The sequence below is a fragment of the Lytechinus pictus genome, chromosome 1 (genome assembly GCF_037042905.1).
Source record: "Lytechinus pictus isolate F3 Inbred chromosome 1, Lp3.0, whole genome shotgun sequence".
Lineage (NCBI taxonomy): Eukaryota > Metazoa > Echinodermata > Echinoidea > Temnopleuroida > Toxopneustidae > Lytechinus > Lytechinus pictus.
Genome location: NC_087245.1, coordinates 6,773,437 through 6,793,752, shown reverse-complemented (window position 1 = coordinate 6,793,752; position 20,316 = coordinate 6,773,437). Strand labels below are relative to the sequence as shown.

Below are 20,316 nucleotides of genomic sequence, written 5' to 3'. Positions count from 1 at the left end.
GAATAATACTCAAATACAAACATGAAATGATATAAAATTACTAAAATTACCCGCTTCCCATCAGGACCATGCCACGTGACTCTTTAAAGAACACTCAACAAAACATAATGAAAATAGATCACGACATGTAAAGTAACAATATATTAAACCAAAATTGAAGGATGGATTAAAAATGTCACAAGACTAACGCCCATCTTCTCATCATCAGATCATTGTTTTGTTTCTTGTTTATTATCGCGTCCAAACTTATCAGTGTACTGCTTCGATTAGTGTAAAACAAATACTTCGAATCGTACTGAGTTTGCAAGCACAATCTTCCGATGTGAGCAAGAGATCGCTAATTGATACCGGGCAAAGTCCAAAATTAATATGTCACTAATAAATGATGCATTTCATGTGGGTCTGTATAGACCGTCACTCTAAATTTCTCATACGTAATACAAATATGACATTCTGAAAAGCGTATAGGTATTAAATCCTGCCACTATAAGACGAGACGTAAGCCCATTTTACATCTGGAATTTCTTGAAGTGTGTGACTGGATTATCGTTTATAATATCATTTTGAATCGACTTAATAGTAAGTAAAATATATATTCTTCCTTTTCTACAAGTATCAATTACATTTTTTTATGAAGTGATTCATATGATGTATCATTACTGGAAATCATATTTTCTTTAGTGTGTTCAAAGATGCATCATAAAAAAATATTTTACCACCCTATAATGTAATAAAACAAAGTAAAGATAAGGGTGAGTCAACTGTGACATGAGTATCATACCTGCAAATCACATTTTCTTCATCATGACGAATGTATGACGAATGTAGTTCCATCATAAAGGAAATTTTATGACCTTATTAGTACAATGATATGAAATAAAGCTAAAAGGGAGTCAAATGCACAGTTCTTGCCGGCAAGTGGTAAATGTCTTAATTTTGGAAAAGGAAATAATGAATTAAAAGCATTAAGAATTACACCTTGAAAGATAAAATTAGAGTGATTATTAACAACGATTTTTCGAATATATTATACATAATTGAGACGAATTCGGAAAAAAACATTCTACATGCATGTATTCAACTGATATGGGACAGAGTTATAAGGCCTATAATTATGATTAGGTTATTTTTCAATTGAAATTAATTAATCAGCGGGTGAATACATGTATTTTATATGGGATTGATAAAATAAATTCTATCCATCGGGACATTCATATAATGGTTTCGGCTAAGACCAAAATGAATAAAGAGAGCGATGCTTTTGCTATAGAATTACCCCCCCCCAAAAAAAAAAAAATATATATATATATATATATATTACATTCCATGATTTTCGATTTCGTGAATGCTGTTACCGGACCTATACATGTCACCCCATCCGTATAATGTTTAAATAACTATGTGATGTACATGTCAGTGCATAGAACTCATACTATTAAACGTTTATCGAGAGCTGAGACGTATTAAATATTTTATTATGTAATTACCGTTTTACAGACGCTATAGTTAAAGGCTAAATATTATGTTTTGGGACCAACTTTTAACACTCAGTCTTAATGCCACAGACACGCTGGAAAAACCGACTCCATTTTCTTTGATAGCCAATTGCTTTTGTATGCTAATCAATAGATACTTTTTGGAATAAGGATCGATTTAATTTTGTTTGTCAAAATAATTTGGCCACTCAAGACAGTGACTCAATTTTCGTTACCCCCTCCCTTCCCGTTTATCATGCATCAACACTTGACCTAAAGTTCTAAAACATACACTTATTTGAATTGCTAAAGGAAACTTGATAATCAATCTTAAACTATTTAAAAATATTCTGTATTCGATTTAACTCAAATGGATGGTTATTTGGTTTATATGGCAATGACTTTATTATTTGTCATTATTTTTGTGAATTTTGGGATGTTTGGAAATTTAATCAAACTTGATGGAATTTACTGTAGATGGTTCCCAATATCAATAAATTATAATGATTTTAATTTGATAATTAGAAATATTTTGTGTCTCACATTGTCAAACGGTTATCCGAAAAAATGAACGAAAGAGCAGTCAGCGTCTGATTAATAGGTTTAAAAGGGCCTGCACAAATGATGCAATATTTCATGTAGCTATAGTAAATATGTTATTTAATTAATTATCACTGAGATCGGTAAACGTTATAGAGTTACGTGTGTATACTTGACCTTTGTCCCACTATATCGAATCGCCCAATCATACATCAAAACTTAATCATAGTTAATAATATTTAGAATTGATGATATCCATTTTACGAGTTAATAATTTCAACCCATACACTTGGCATGCTTGTTGACTCATTCGAATACACGGCTATTTCCGCCGAGCGAAAACTCGCCATTGCTGCCATACGGCAATAGTATATAGATTCTTTTCGCAGACATAAGCATGATAAGGGATGGGGCGAAGCCACCATGTTAATCACAAAGGTGGATTTTGTATTTGTAATTTAAAGTTGTTTTATTGTTGTCGTTGTTCTTCTTCTTCTTCTTCTACTTCTTCTCATTCTCCTTCTCCTTCATTTCATTTTTACTCCTCTCCTCCTCCTCCCCTCTTCCTTCTTCTTCTTCTTCTTCTTCTACTTCTTCTTCTTCTTCGTCTTCTTCTTCTTCTACAAATTTGATATTAGAAACATAGATTTTTTTCAAAATATTTTTGCGATGGATGGGGCAGCTGTTGGCCTGACTCTATTACACACGCTTTGAAATATGAGTATGACTAATGACAAAAAATAATAATGAATAGGAAATGAAAGAAATAATGGGAAGAAGATGGAAATAAGAAGATAGAGGTACAAAGATATACTCTGACATAATACACTTTCAACAGTAGGGATATTACTAAAGAAATAGAACATTCTTGTCCAATCAGACAGTAAATTTGATGATTTAGTCAATACTGTCATGGAGCAAAGTGACAGAGAAGAATATTGAAATCAATACATTAATATCAAAGTGCCAAGAGCCTGTGATTTATTAGTGTTAATAAATTCTTGATGTATTGCACTCCACGATAATCGGAGGCTCACATCCTTTTTTCTATTCAGTTATTGATTTCCGGGTATTAATTTCAGACAGTATTAGAGCCTAGTAACTTAGATAATTACTATAAATAACTAAATAGTTCCCAAAATCATAATAATTGTATTTCATAAAGCGCTTTACTATGTAGAGTGCGCAGACAGTAACGTTTTTAGAAGTCCGCGATCTTTTTTTTGTATGAATATAGGAGCGAAGGTTTACTCAAAGATAACTAATAGAATCAAATCACGATAATACGAGGTCAGCTTACCCTAGATGTAAATTACTTAAATCTAGTATTTACTGATGTGATGAAGATTAAGCCAAAAACTATTGTTTCATATCATGCAGTCGGCCTATCATATTATCAACGTTATTAACCGTACTTTGCATGTTTAGTTATGTTTGAACTTTTGAATCCGTTTGTTTGAAGTTTAGAACAACGGATTCGGTTACCAGTGAAAAGATAAATGCTTGGAAATCATAATGTTCATTATATTAGTACGGACAGTAGGCTGCACATTATTTTTTTGTCTGGGGTACATGTAGGTGATGGGTAGCTAAATAGTGATACATTTATTTATATATTCTTCTTCTGCAGAATGAGTATTACAGAGGACTTCTTCAAAATGGACTTACAAAGGACTAGCATTCTTATCTGAGGATCCATTCTTTGCAGTGAGTGTAGTCAATGTAAGGGAGGACCATAAGTTCATTTTCCACTGACGCCAGACGATTAGTTTGAGGAGCAATACAAGGTAAATTACCTAAAGAACTATGGATGGAACGTATACAACAAACAATGATGACAGGATACTGTTAAGGCCACCCTCTACGGTGGGTACTCAAACCAACTTCAATGACCCTCAGAGAGCAGCTGAACTAGAACTCGGAATTGACAACCCCCTCGCCGTCGAGACGGAGACGACGTTACAAAACGGTCACGTAAACGAACAAAATGGAGGAACATCAGACGGCAAGGCGAGGGCGATGTCGAATGGCAATGGTCATATTGCGGATTCGGATGCACTTCCACCCAAAGAAAACGATACCGATGAAGATGATAATCCACAATGTGGGTGGTTTAGGTGGAGACCTCAATGTTTACAGGTACGCTATTCTTTTTATAAAAGATACCAGTATTTTCCCGCAATGCCTTCCGTGCCCAATTAATTCATTCATGTTTATTCTTCAAAGTACTTTCAAAAGTTTAGAGTCGAGTTGTCTAGTTTTCACATAAACGTATTTAAGGATACACTGATTGATAACGAGACAGTATCATCTCTTTACGCAAAGAGTCAAACTATACTATTGGTATTCATTCATGATAAAGTGTCTTTCATCTGTTACTTTACGTCGTGAGAGAAAACCCGGGGTCCGTTTCATAAAGTTGTTCGTAAGTTCAAAGTGACTTTAAGAACGACTGGTGATCCTTTCTTGTGGTAAGTGAAATTCACCATTGGTGATTATTTAGAGCGTATGAAAGGATCATCAATTGTTCTTAAAGTTGCTCTTAACTTAAGAACAGCTTTACGAAACAACCACCAGGTATACTGTAAATGTTAAAGTTTCGCCTATCATGTTCATCGCTATTTCTCCCCTTTCTGCTTTAAATTCACAGTGTTGTAATAACATCGTCGGCTACACCCTCTTCCTATCAATCTTCGTAATCGCTCAGGGTATGACGGTCAATGGTCTAGTCTATGTGGTCATCACCACACTCGAACGCCGTTTTGGATTCACCAGCGTCCGTAGTGGATTCATCTCCAGCAGCTATGACTTCTCAGTAATGGTTATCATCATTTTCGTTACGTACTTCGGCGAGAAGGCGCACAAGCCAGTCTGGTTGGGTATTGGGGCTTTCATATTTGGAATCGGTTCGATTATTTTTACGTTTCCACACTTTTTAAGCGGAGAGTACGAATACCAGGTAATTATCAGGCTGTCTGCTTTAACTTTATGTTTGCATAATATACAAGTTTGTTTGTGACTGCAATACCATTATTTCGCAATATTTATGAATTTGCAATCATAACTACATTTAGTTCTTGGGTCCGTTTCATAAACACTCTCAATTCCATTTTAGCAATGTGATAACGGATGGCTCAGCTGTCAACTGTTTCCTTGGTAGTTACCGTGATTAGCAAATTTAGTATCATTAAATTACCAAAGTTGTAAGTTTTTATGAAAAGGGCTTCAGATCATTCTATTATGCCCGTTGTCCTATTCCTACCTTACACGGTCATCAAAATGCCCCAAATAAGACATTTGGAATGATCACATTCGGCATTTGCATCTATGCCGTGTTATGGTACGTGTTTATGCCAAAGAAACAGCTTCCGAGCTCAAGTACATGTGATCAATGTCACCTGTCCAATCAGCCTTCCGGTTTAGAACATTGATATGATAGAAGATTTGTCTAATACAATAAAATAATCTCGAAACAGTTAACCTTGTGTGACAAATTATGTATAATCTTGATATATCTTGAATACTATAGGATGCCGATTTTGAGATGTGCGACACAAACCGAACGTCAAACGATATATGTACGACGATAGAAGTACAAGACGAGTCTCTAGTCAACTTTTACGGAGTATTCATCCTAGCTCAGGTATTCCATGGTATCGGTGCCTCACCTCTCTACACACTCGGTGTCACGTATATCGACGAGAATGTGTCGTCAGCAAACTCCGGGCTCTATATAGGTATGGATCACGTTTGAAAAACGGTCTTACTAAACAGTATTTCATTTCAAACATGTCAAATGAATTGTTAGTGTAAGTGTGCTTATTTCTTCTCATAACCCAATTAAATCAAAGCAACCGTTGGCCACGCTTTACGATGTTACAACTAGGATTTAGTAGTTCCATTTATGTTTACGCATTGGGTTTTTAACATAGACAAATATTTCTTGCACATATCATCATTCCCTTAAAGGCTTGCACGGAACGATGTGACAGGGCCTTAAGCATGTTAAGGGGCTTGTTTATTTCATCCAGTAATATGACAAAAAACAGGCTTATATTTTTTTGTATTCGCAACAATTTGTATTCACTTTATAAGCCAACTCCTGATTAGGGTGAAAAATTGGTGATTGCAATTAATAATCTACCATAGGCAAATGCAATTTGAGTCTATAAGATTTCATTGAAGTTTAAAATCTATAGTAAGTTTAGATACATTCTAGATCAGATGGAGTTGTTTGGGAACGTTTAGGTTGGTCAGTCCAAAATCTCCATTAATATTGCAAAATTTCAAGATCAGATGATTTCTTTGGCGACCTGAAGGCTTGCCGATCTTCATTCACATTAAAAAAATATCTTGATCAGATGATGAGTTCAGCGGGTAATGAAGGCTTGTCTGAGGCCCTTTCGACCCTATTGAGCACTACTCATTTTTCTAAATTTATCGTGTATTATCTTCCCCCCTCTCTCTCTCTCTCTCTTAAACATTTACTTTTTCTTCTCCTCTTTCTTTTTTCACAATTTTCTTCTTTTTTCCCTTCTCTTTTTTCGTTCTCTGCGTTCCCCCATTCATTATATTGTTAACCTTTTCTCTACAGGTGTGTTTAAATCTATGGCCATTCTGGGACCAGCAATAGGGTACATTGTGGGAGGACTCTTCCTCGGTCTCTATACCGAACTACAGGCCGCAGATGAGTGAGTACAATCTTTACATCCTGGAGAGTTGCATTACTTGGAATAGATGTTAGAGGGGATTAATGGCCTTTCACAGTTTATACATGGAAAATATATCATTTTAGCGTAGTCAATATTGCATAAATTCATTTCATATCCCTTAACTTAAGAAAGACGTTCATCCTAGTTTGGTGTCCGTCGAAGAAACTTTTTTTCTTCTGAAACATGGATAGCATGATCTAGAGTAGATGTGGACCTATTTTATTATTTTCTATCTTTTGAAACAAACATGTACAGGAAAAAATAAACACAAACGTCAAGAACTTGACCAAATGAGACCTTGCTGCTGTTATTTTGTTTCCGCTGCACAGAGTGGGGTTTTATGATAGTTTTGGTAAATAAATAGTTAATAAAAACACAAATAAATAATTTTCCTTATGCTTGATAGTCAAGCGGTTTATCAAAGTTCGCCTACTTTACACGATCATTTCCAAGACGTTTCAATCCGTTATGCGCCCTGAAATGCCAGTTATAGAGCTAAAGAGGAAAAGAGATATTCTATATTTTGTACACGAAATGATTGCCAACATGGTCAATTGAGATGTTTGTATGCGGGCTTTCTCCATATTCATGCTGTGTATTTTGTTTGAGATTTCCGGCGACATAATGGCATAATAAACTAAGACTTACTTTCAAGAAAATGAACAATTGTAGATTCTCATTCTTTCTCCTTCTTTTCCTTCCTCAGCTAAATATACAAAACATGCTTCTAATACTATCGTACTTTTTGACTGCTCATGATAATGACAAACATTCCCTTCCTTTTTCTACTATATAGGCTTGACATCAGTCCTTCAGATCCTACATGGGTTGGTGCTTGGTGGCTTGGTTTTATAGTAGCAGCTCTAATATCGTTCTCTATCGTTATTCCATTCCTTGGATACAGTCGATCATTACCAGGTATACTAGCTAGCTAGGGCTTTTCACGACCGCCTCCGTTGAAAATTACCCCACATCGGAAATGGCGATCATCCTTTTTGTTTTAGTTGACGTTTTTTTTATGTTGCTTGTTGAATTATCAATGAGGCAAATGTAGACCAATTCTACCTCCATCATGTGTATGGGTGACTGTTTTTGTCACGAGAGGTAACTTTTCAAAAAGTGATCCCTCCAAAAGAAGCGGTAACAAGCCCATGCTCCCCCTTCACTGACACAAAAGACACTAAGAATCATTGCTCCCATCCACCCCAAACTTCGTGCCGGGACGAGTGAGGATTAAAACCATAGTTAACATTTTTGGAGTAGAAACTTCATTTTGTACTTATTTGAAATTATATATATTTATCATTAAAAAAGACAAAGTAAAAGGGATAGTGGGCTATGACATCGTCGGGTCTCTCATTTCACATTTTTAATGCAAATTTAAAAAATCAAAATTAATGAAAAAATAAGGATATTTTGCTTCAAAATTTTTCTTTGTATTTTTTTTTCGTTCGGGTGAACTTGAATTGATATTGACCCTTTCTGTATTTTTATATTCCCATTAATTCTATTGTCTAGAGAAGAGTTCATTTTTCTCCACTTATAATCATTAAATCTGTAATCCCTTTTTTACAGGTGGAAAGGCAATTTTTGCCCAGCGTGTGGTTGAAACACAGAAAGGAACAGAATTTGAAGCGAAGTCGGGATGGAAATCAATTATGCAATTCCCCAAAGCTTTGTGGACACTATTAAAAAATCCTCCCTTTATGTTCAACAATTTATCGACTGCCATGGAAACATTTATACTGGTCGCTGTGGGTGTATTCGGTCCGAAATTCATGGAATCACAGTTTAATATGACAGCTGGAGAGGCAGCTATAATAGCAGGTAAGAAAAGACTAACAACGACGACAATGATGATGATGATGATGGTGATGATGATGATGATGATGGTGATGATGATGGTGATGATGATGGTGATGATGATGGTGATGATGATTATGATGATGATGATGATGGTGATGATGATGGTGATTATGATGATGATGATGGTGATGATGATGGTGATGATGGTGATGATGATGGTAATGATGATGATGGTGATGATGATGGTGGTGGTGGTGGTGGTGGTGGAAACTAATGCAAGCAGCATATTGCTTGCAAGATATCACAAAGTCTCGCAAAATAAGTTCATCAGCATTGTGACATCATGTTAGTTCTTTAAACACAAGTCATTTAAATTGTCGATTACCTGTGACAGTTCCGAGAACAGTTGTCATCTTCCTAAAACTGTGATTAATCGTTGTCTAATGGTTTTTAGCGCCAATGTAATAACCTTAATTTTCTCTCCTGATATATAACAACTGACATGACTACACACTTCAACCAACATTACGTAATCAGCGCTTTTTATGTTGGTTTGAAATTAACAATTAATGAATGGTGAATTTGCGATATAATCTCATGAAGTCTTATTTTTGTTTCATTAATTCTCCAGGCATCATCGTCACACCATCAAGTTTTATAGGTGCTTTGTTTGGTGGCTGGGTCGTCAAGCATTTTAATCTCAAGTATCGAGGCATGATGCGTTTCACTTTAGGTGTTCTTCTCTGTAGTTTTGCCTTCCAATTCGTCTTCCTAATCAGCTGCGCAAACGTAGACTTCGCTGGTGTAACGGTGAACTACGGACGAGAGTAAGTAACATCCTGGCTTTTAACTGATCTGTATATTGCGTCCTTAATTAGAGCTCCCACTGTCACGATTCGCGCTACGAACGCCGCGATTGTCCTTTCGTAGCTGATCGCAGATTTTTTTGTCAACTTTTCTGAAATTTCACGTTGAGATACGAGGTATTACTAATGGATATGATTTAATGCGCTTGGATGGGATAGGGTCACGATTGGTCATTTTCAGGTACCACGATCTGGTATCCCGTTCAGATATGATCGAATACTTTCCGATGGGATTGTCCCGGTTGAGTACGCGGTTAGGTAAAGATCTCATACGAACATCAGGATCAGATATTTTATTTATGACTATCTGGTACGTGTATGTACGTTCGGATACGACCATTACGAACCGATGCGGACTGGGATCGAAAGTTATCACCAATAATATTGCCCTACAACTGGAGATTGACGGATATTAATGAAATCCAAGTGGCCATAGGTTTCATTTTTTCTTGACTTTCCATAGAGTAAATAATGAAGACTATGACCTACTACAATTATGGCAGTATAGAAAGATGACGGTATGCTTACATTGTCTCCAGTGGAGAAGAATACTAGGAACAGCAAGGCAAACCCCATCACCAACCACAGAAAGTCAGGAAATCTGCAGTCAGATAGTTTTGGGGTTGTGCATGACACAAAGACAACATTTTGGCCAGTCCTCCAGCCCCATTAACATGATTAACCAAGAAGGAACATTTTAGACAATCCTTTGGGTCTCAAATTGCCAGTTACTCTGAGAACCTGGCCACTGAAAACATCATGTCTATTAGTCCCTTGCGTAGGCTTTTAGGTATGTAATGTCCAGCATCTCAAAGATCATTCTGGAATATAACAGGCAATTATTGTGCAAGCGTAAATGTATTTTGGTTGCGTAAAGTCTGGACAGCGAAAGTCTACTAGTTTAAGCAGAAGTGATAAATCCCTTACGTTGTCGGAGCCATGAATCGCAATCAAGAACCAATCCCACACCTGCATCCTGCATAAGGACTTATTCCAGATTTTTCTTCTGGCTATGGTGGACATGGATTGTAAGTTCATATGGATTGAGCTTAGTGGAAAGGACTTATGTCAGATGCTCAGATATTTGGCGACTCTGAGCTGTTCACATGCAGGTTTCGAAGAGGAAACCTAGTAGGAATAGCTCCACCCTGCCTATTGGAAGTACCGATGATCATCACAACATTGCTTTCTTTAATCTCTGGGCATGTTGGGATAAAGCATTCGTACTATATATCAGGAAGCCATACAGCAGAAGAGTATTGTCCAGAGAGGAAAGAATCTTGAATTATCGAATCTCCTATGGGAGGAGAGTAGTTGAGAATGTCTTTGCTTCGGAATACTTGCCAGCAGATTCAGATTTCTCCACAGGACAATGGAAAAGGATTCCGTGGAAGCTTCAGTCCTTCTGCAGAACAGACTATTGCACGGTGTATCTGGGCATTGCTGCACTACAGCCGGACAGTGAGAATGGAAACCACAATGTTTCCAGGTGCGTAGAGAGACAAAATGTGGACTGGGCAGATCTGGATCAACCTATTGTACCTCCCAACTCATCCACAGCACATTAAAGAATCAGAGAGAACACACAAAGTCATACTGTATCTCACCACAATGGTGCAGTTGCATGCACTATCCGGAATATGTTTAGGATAAGGGATAAAATAGTGGTGGTGGTGATGGTGATGGGGATGATGATTAATGTGTTGAAACTTGAACCCGAACGGCGACTTTTTGAACTCCTGGTTGAACAGAAGGTTAGGAACCCGATTCGTCATGACCTTCCTCAACAACGGCAAGACTTGTAAGATCTTGTTCCCCCCCCCCCCCCCATCTGAACGGTCCTTGTTTTGACCACCCATTTGATCAAGAAATAAGAAAAAAAAAAAAATTAATGAAAGAAATGAAATCCACGACCACCGCAAAAATGATAAAAATTGCAACCTTAAAAATTATTTCTGAAAATCAGAAATTTAATTGCAAACACTCCATTTCCTATCCCAAAACAAGGAAATGTTACAAAATACATAAACATTTGTTTTGACGTAGTCACCTCACCAACAAAAAATACAAACATACTGAGGGGCCCTTAATTGCCCTTTAATCGCCATAGGTCGCCAAAGGAATAATACACACTATACTTGTCTCAGGATGACCAAGATCACCCCGCTTTCAAACAAAGATTAGATGTGATCTGTCACGTTCTCTTACATTCAAGCACGTTTTGATGTGATTGTCACGATTGACAGCTCATCGTGTTCAAAAATTGTCTACGATCACTACGATTGCCACGACTGACCCCGTGATCTGATGAGATCTGATAGGATCACAACGATTACTCCGCGATTGAGACCACGATATCAATCGCGCAAATTGTGACAGTGGGAACTACGTACATGACGTATGAAACGCATAAAGATATGGTTTATTCCTCTCTGCATGTTTGTACAAGAATAGATAAGTCTTAGTCGGACTGAATTTAATTTGCTTTTTTTTTCACTTAGCTACTAGCGTAGCTATTAATACCGAGTTCAGAAACAAGGATGGGGGGGGGGGAGAAACCGGGGTAGGGCTAACAGCAAATTGTAAACAGTCATTGGGTACCACATAATTATTTTCTTCAATAATTTGTATGATTAGGCCCTATCGTATCAGAAATCTTTAATCTTTATCTGTTTCAATATTATTTCATTGTAAATTTGTAGCCCCACAGACATAACACCAGAGGAAGGATCAAACGTTACAGCTACTTGTAATGGTGATTGTATGTGTACCAATAACTTCCAACCTGTGTGTGGTGAGGATGACGTCATGTACTACTCACCATGCCATGCTGGGTGCACAGTTAAGACATACAATGAAGAATCTATATCGGTAAGAAAATAACATAATTTTTGTTTGGGATATGAAATATCGAATGGCATTAATTTTCTAGAGATTCCAAACACATTGTACGGTAGACCCATATTGCCCTCGTTCATGACTCGGGCAATATGAAATTACTTTGGAAAATATGGTATCTCCCTCAAAGCCAGTCAATATCATGTGATCATGACTGAAACTCTGATCATGGTCACAGAGAAAGAGGTAAAAAAAAATGTCACCCGACAGTCGTATAGGCCTTAGTATAATGAACAACCAATCAAATGCACCCATTTTCATCAGGTATAGTATTCATTCGTCATGTTTCCGAAATCCAGCAAGCTACTCTTTATCGTTTACCCGTTTTGGTGCTCTTTATACATATTATAAGCTCTTAAATCTTAGCATTAATGCTTGAGAAAAACTTTGGCATAATAAATTAAGGCTATATGTTCGTTATAATTAAAACAAATTCGCGTTTTTCTTATCATCCTAGCTTTATTCTGATTGTGACTGTATACCGCATACGAACACCACTGCAGGAATCGCAGGGAAAGGTACTGGTGGTCGCTGTGAACAGGGGTGCTCTTCTCAACTGACCTTCATCTTACTCACCTTTGCTCTAATTACTGTAACATCTATGATAGCCGTCCCACAGCTTACTGCCACTCTACGGTAAGTATCAAGACCTTTTTAGCAGTTACACCAACGATTATTTTTTAAGGGACGTTTACGATCCTCATAACTATATACATATTGGCACTGAAATTCAGCTTATGATTTTTTTTCTAAAGTTGGGAATCGCTTTCCACAGACATACACTATGATTTCAATATTGCTTTTTAAACCCCATATATAAATATATTTTGTTATTCATAGCAAACAACGTTTATCATGTTCTTTTCAGTTGTGTCTCGCAATCGCAGAGAACATTTGCCTTGGGAGTGCAGTCTGTTATATACAGGTGTTTAGGTAAGTACAATCCACTCTCTCACAGACAGAATCGTCGAGTGTAGACGGGTATTGGGCTGGTTTGCTCATGGACCTCCTACTATTAGGTCCATGGTTTGCTGGAGAGGGTGGGAAGTCTCGAAATACAATGACCGTACATTATTATTTCGGTAGTGTTATTTCGGTAATGTAGTATTAGGTAGTGTTTGGTACATGAGCATTGATCCTCATTAGTTTTTTTTTCTTGTCAAAGATCGGCATAAAAGCTATTGATTTGGGGGAAGGGTGCTGACTTACAAGAGCCATTTTCCCGTATGAATAAACCAATCAACCAGAATGTATAATGTATAATCGCAAGGTTAGGGACATCTTCCAACTGGTTATACCATTCGCGTCACTATACTATAAGCGGGAAATTTCCCTGCTATAACAAAGTCGTCAATTTCTACACATTCGCTTATCAAACGAGAAACTGTAAAATTTAATGCTACTTCTCTCCTATATTCTTTACCAGGATCTATACCGGCACCAATTATCTTCGGTTCCCTCATTGACCGAACGTGCCTAATATGGGAGGATGAATGCGATGGCAGCCGGAACTGTTGGATGTATGATAATGCAGAGTTATCTCGATATACTCTCATCATGTTGCAATGTGTTAAAGGTGTGTCAATCATTTCCATCATCCTTGCTCTCGTCACCTACCGTCCAGCCAAGGAGAGCAATGAAGAGACTGATCCACCGAACACCATCAGTCAGGATGTCATGCCGGAAATACCCAGAGTCGAAGATGATCGACTGGATGAGAAGGTATAAAGAGAAAATTGCCTGCGCGGCGGATGCCTTGCGCGAGGTGCGTTGCACTGCAGTAAGGTTGTTTCGTTGGACGAGCGTGCTGTAACTGCCATAGGTGAAAGATTATGAAGTGTACATACTCGTGTTCCGAGACAACTCGCAGAGTAGGCCTACTGCAAGTATTCCAGAAACGAAACAGCAAGATTCGGTGTATACTTTATAGAATCGCTATTGCAAACTGCCGATTAGTCTCATCATATCAAGTTATTCTAATCAAATAAGATCGGTGGGGAACAGACAATGCTTCTAATTGCTCATGATTATATGACACCCTTTCCCAATCTAAAGCTGAAAGTTTTTTTGGCCTGGCAAAATGTGAATTCCGGGACTTATAATGAACCGAACTCCAAAGGGTCCAAAACATATTTTGACCGAGCCGTATTCAAGGTTAGGCATGCGAGTATGTATGTGTGTTTGCGAACGGACTTGGGGCGGGGCAAAGTTGGTCTGCCCAATGAGATAACACCAAAGAATCATTTACCTTCCAACTCAGTATCAACTTACTTGCAACCTAACATCTAATCAGTACTGAGTTGGCGCCAACTCAGCAACATTTTATAAGGCATTTTCATTAAGCGTGATTTTTATTCTGTTTATGTATAACAAAAAACTTTAATATTAAAGAAAAAGGTAGTGTAGGTAGGAAGCAGGGCGAGTAAGAAGACGTCAATGATTATGAAATCTGAATTTTATCATTTCATCTCGTGAACTTTATAAATTCTATCATTTTTTTTGTATGAATCGACTACACCGTTTAAGAGTTTATAATACGGCATTGTTGATGCCATATAATGACAGTATTTATTGATTATTGTTAAATTATACTTTTTATACAAAGGTTCTTAAATGTATATTTAAAGCTTATGAATTATTTTATTTTTCATGTTATGCTCTAAGCAAATTCTGTGTAAATCTAGAATGAGATGAAAATTATTTTGTATATATCATAGTAAGCGTTAAACATCGTTAAAAATTGTGTTTTATCTGAAAGTTGAATGTGCTTGCTTCTGTTCATGTTTTGTATAATATATTTTATCCCACCGTTATGAAAGGACTATGTTCGTAATTAATGTTAACTTTAATACTTCCCTCCGATTTTTGTTGCTGTATGTAAATCTTCACCACTTTTACGACATTTTCAGCGAGGTTCCACTTTTTAATCTTCTGCAAAACCATGCATGTCAATTCATTGTCAATATGGTTAGATACAGTCAATCAAGATATGTATTTTGCGAAGTGAGGATACGTTCTGATGTTTGGGGTGGAACAAATTTGTGCGGCCAAATTTGCACAAATAAGACATAACTTTTTTTACGTTACACCTTTCTCGCAAGAGTGAAAACTACTTGGGAAGCTTAATAAGATATTTTCGGGGAGGGTGTTCTTTCAGCATGTTAAAAGGGTATATTCTGTGCTAGGTTAGGTCGGATACATGCATGCCAAGCAATAAAGGTGTAAAAGAAAATGAGTAAAAAAAAACATGTTTTTGTTTAATTGTAAATCTTCACCGATTCGGTCTGAATTTTGGTTAGAATGTATTAATGTCTTGATAGGCTATTCTTCACATGGGTTACATTTGTTTAAATGCTGTAGTTAACAACAGACCACGTGAAAATGTCAATGGGGTACATTATTTTCACCAACAAAAAAAAACTAAGACATTTAGATGTAATGAAAATATTTTGTCGCTCGTCGCTCCCATGATATTTGAAATTCTTTAATTGAAATTTGCCATCTCTAATTGGAAAACCACACAATTCATTGCCGTTTCACCACGTTGAAAGATGTTTAAGAATCCTGTATATACTTTTAAAATTGTATTACCTTCATCAATTTTCAAATTTAATGTTTTTTTTACAGTGTCTTAGCAGGGTTTACATTCGCTGTAAAATTATTCGTAACTTAACAACGAACTGAGTTTGTACATGGTTGCATTTTTCATCAAAAGATGCACTTACATCTGTTAATTTGAAAAGGATCATAATGACCGTTTCGAATGTTGATTTACGATTTTCTTTCTAAAGAGAATTAATATACAATGTAGAAAAGTAGAGAGATGTGCCCTTGAGCATAGAGCTATTACAGATAGCTCCATGATTGGAGGATAAGTCCATTCAGTCGTCTTTTGGGGTTTTACTTGTTTATTCATCTTTTTAAATCTACAACAGGAATGAAAATTGCCTATCCTATATTTGCCTATTTAAAGTGAGTTGTGTGCTTTCAGTTATAATCAGCTTGACTTAATTTAATCATTTTTTATTAGTGCTAGACTAAAACATTCCAGCAAAAGATTGTTCACCGTCTCTCAAAATGCATCCCAAAAAAGGACGGTGATTCCATCAAAAGGAATTACTCTTCTAAACTTATCTAAACGTATTCCACTGTAGATCTACCGTGATGATATATTTATTTTATATATATAGGATTCAGGGTTTTTGGATTTTTTAAAAGTGTAATAGCAATGCCTTTATTACCAATATATTTCGGTCGATACCAACAAATATTATTTTCTTTGCATTCCAAGGTAGTTAAAAAGCGTCCATAAAAAAAATAATAAACAGAGTTTAACAAGTCGGTCTCGGTTAAGGCAAAGATGTGTTTGTTGTATCGTTACTGAACCAATGGTATTCACTTATAAAGCTTTATATAGTTTAGAATGAAAAATATGATTTTAAAAAGATAGATTGGCATCCGCCATGTCCGTTATCTCTAAGCATACTTTGTCTTATTTTGTATTCTTTCATTCCACAGTTCCAGGGGATTATAAGACTTTTAAAAAGATTGTCATTTCCCAGTAGAAAAAATAAATTGATATTCTAGCAAAAATTTCCTTTAAAAGAGATGTTGTTGTATATGAAGTACATGTACATGTAACAAGAAATGTATGACACGGCACTCAACGAAGTGTCACATCGGTACATTTTCTATCATTGTGTTGCAGCGTCAATCTGATTTGAACCACGCCCTCTACGTTAAAGAATCGCTGTTTATGGCACTCGGTTCGAGTATATACCATCCGGAAATATTCGAGTATGGGAGGCGATCATGACTTAACCCATTGAATGCTATCGACTTTCGTGCTATGGTAACTCAGGGTTGTGCTGGTTAATGGAGATAGTCCAAAGTCAGTTCAAGAGAGCTCATCAAGACCTGTGTATTGAGCACACCAAAGGTAACCGGTTTTGCTATTACAGTGATATTAACGAAAATCTGAAGTGAAACCTTTTAAACAGCTGGCTGCCTGCAGTGCATGTAACAGTTTCAAGTTTGTCTTCTCAAAACGAGAAGGGCTTCATAAAAATATAAGTCTTTATTATTTCTGATCTTTGATCACCAAGGGTAAAGATACACCTCTGATCAGTAAGCCCTCTCATCTGACACGACAATTCGATTTTTGTTCACCATAAATACTGTGTGACTTCGATTTAATTTTTGGTAGAACAAATTTTAAAGATAAGCTGCAATGTTCATGATAATCATCAACAGTATCAGATATTTTTACTGGCAAAATAAATCTTGTCATATGACGTATATTAGATTTGATATAGGAAATGTTCTAATAGGATACCACAAGTTAAACAACGTGTCTTTTGATAAACGCTTCTCAAGAGAGGGTCAAAGTTGTCGCTGGTAGAGGATATGTTTGATAAAAAACATAAAAGAATTGAATTTTAAAATTTTGTATCCACCCGAATATTCCATGCTAAAAATTGTATTATTCTTACACAAAAAACGCAAACGAACAAACTAACACGCGAAACTTACGCAGCATACGTTTGCCGTTTATAGAAGAACAATTTTAAGAACCATCTAATTAGCTCTCTTTAAATCATTGTCATAGGCGATATAATCATTAATCTAAAGTCATTCATTCCTCAATTGTGCACATCATCCATTTGTATTGTTTGTATTCCGACAAAATATTTTTTGTCGTATAATATGTTTATGACACTTTATGACATCCACTAACAACATGAACAATACACCCTTCTAAAATGAACAGGTTTGTGTGATTGCGAATAATACTTTTTTTGTCACACCATTCCAATAGTTATACTCATCATGGTTAAGATTAAGCCTTCCATTAAGAATCCATCGCATACCAAGAAAAATTATATATTCTTTGTTTGGCTAAAATATAACCACTCGTGTTGATTTTCTCTCAGAAAGAGACGTATGCTTATATGACATTATATTCATCCATCCCGCGTGTAGTAATTCAAATAATTATGGAATAATTAGATGGGTCAAAAATCTAAACATCCATCGTTGCAACGAAATCTGAATTATCGTTACAATATATAGAATTCGCAGGTACAGTTAAACGTGTTATATTTGATTGTTTTCACGAAGATTCAGCCTACGCTCTGCTATAACAAGTTAATAAATCATACTGTAGTACAACTATGGAGCTAGCTCCATGCTACGATTTAAATGTTAAATATTAGAAATACTTATTTCATTAGCATTGTCTTGCATTCATTCATTCATTCTGATAGAATTCCCCATCTCAACTTTCACTAAAACGAATGCAATACAATTTTTATTGTCAGTAAAAGGATTGCATTTGGATCTCAGTTTGTAAGTTCGTGCCAAGTTCGATGTATCAAAATGATAATTTCCGAAATAGCTGTATTATTTGTGTACTTGTTCTTTCAACTAATTTCTTTCTTTTATTCATGCAAGTCTTTCAAATTTGAAAATCATGAAAATTGCATCATGCTGTAAAATAGTTTCAAACTCTATTTTAAGGTGCTGTGTAATGTTTGCTGTTAATGGACGCACCAGAGATATCCAGGGGGTGGGGGCTGGAAGTTTAAAAAAAAATGACTTGCTATATGAGCAACAACAAAAACTTGACTCGCCATCAGAGTAAAAAAAAATCATTGGTCCACCGAAATGCTGTCATGTGGCCCAGTACAACATTTAGTTGGAGTACATAAGGTGAGCGTTTCATGAATAGTTTACTAGATAGATGGCGCATAATAAATGCTGTGTTTATTATTATTATTATAAAAACGCTTATTTGTCAGAAGTTTTATCCGACAAGTCCCATTGCATCTGACAGTTACCATAGTAACAGTGCATCTTAGCCAATCAGAACTAAGGAAAATTGTCAGATCTGGCCACTTGTCAGACAAAAATGTTGATGAAACGCTCCTCAGTTTACAGATGTGTTTATAAGAAAATGTATAATTTAAAATGTGTGTGCAATGGATTATCAAATGATTTTGATTTGAACTAAAATGTCTTTCTTATTAAATTTTCATCATGATTCGTTATGTTTTTTAATTGATATGTTAGTGATAATCTGAAATAATTTTGTTTTAAGAAGTGCACTTTTGTCAAGTGAATTGAATCAGGTGAATTTAATTGAAATAGTTGATGATTATAAAATGATGATAAATGCTTGATTACTCTCCCCCTCTCTATCTTTCTTTCTCTCTCTCTCTCTTTCTCTCTAATGAGGTTGAATTTTCGACAAATCAAAAATTGTACATGCATTTAAAAGAAAATATTAGACCAACAGATTTATAGATTGGTCTAAATTCAGATTTCCAATGTTACTTGTATTTTTCATAATTTTCACTATTATAATGGATTCAGAGAACACATGGTCTAATCTATGAATTGATTTCATGATTATCTCACCATTAAAAATGATATTGAACAAATCATGTATATCAGGAATGAAATGAAGAATCAGGGAATATTGTTTTCTTGCAATATCAATGTATCGTATTACTCAATGATGTGCCATTTTTAATCATGCTTCTTTTTATTGTCATTTTTGTTAGCTGTTAATGTCATTTTAACTGTTCATCATTCCCCAAATGTTTCTTTTTACCCCCATCGGCAAACAGAAAATTTGTTTAAAACAATCGGTTATCATATAGCATTCGGTTACTTTGTAATATCGAGCAGTTTTGTGACGATCTCTGTGGGTTCTTTCAATCATGTCATAATGCTGCAATTGCTATTGGATGGTTGTATTTTTTTATGAATACTGACTTTGAAAGTCTTGAATTTGATGTGGTTATGAGTTGCCTTGAAGATGAAGTGTTTATGCATTCCAATCACAATGTGTATATGAAGATGATTAATTTAAGAAATGATAATTTATTGCAATAAAAATGATTATCTCATGAAAATTACTAAATTGTATACGCTCTCTCTCTCTCCTTTACTGTCCTGTGTGAAATAAACCGGTCTACCAATGAATCTAAAGAGCTTGAATGCCTTCGGTTCAAA

The 20,316-nt window shown here is 35.9% G+C and overlaps 1 protein-coding gene across 2 annotated transcripts; it reads left to right on the top strand.

Annotated features, from left to right (window-relative positions):
• Positions 1 to 380: 380 nt before the first annotated feature.
• On the top strand, positions 381 to 20,224 carry LOC129256518 (solute carrier organic anion transporter family member 4A1-like). 2 transcript variants are annotated; one of them, XM_064114147.1, is made up of 13 exons: positions 381 to 579; positions 3,646 to 4,154; positions 4,666 to 4,974; positions 5,545 to 5,752; positions 6,610 to 6,706; positions 7,524 to 7,645; positions 8,303 to 8,554; positions 9,165 to 9,360; positions 12,102 to 12,270; positions 12,755 to 12,933; positions 13,166 to 13,230; positions 13,724 to 14,019; positions 17,006 to 20,224. In XM_064114147.1, the coding sequence occupies exons 2-13, from the start codon at positions 3,822 to 3,824 to the stop codon at positions 17,111 to 17,113; spliced, it is 2,334 nt and encodes a 777-aa protein (XP_063970217.1). In that variant the 5' UTR covers positions 381 to 579; positions 3,646 to 3,821; the 3' UTR covers positions 17,114 to 20,224. The 2 variants fall into 2 exon arrangements, with proteins under 2 accessions (XP_063970217.1, XP_054750679.1); XM_054894704.2 differs by lacking the exon at positions 17,006 to 20,224 and having other exon boundaries at positions 13,724 to 16,892.
• Positions 20,225 to 20,316: the final 92 nt, after the last annotated feature.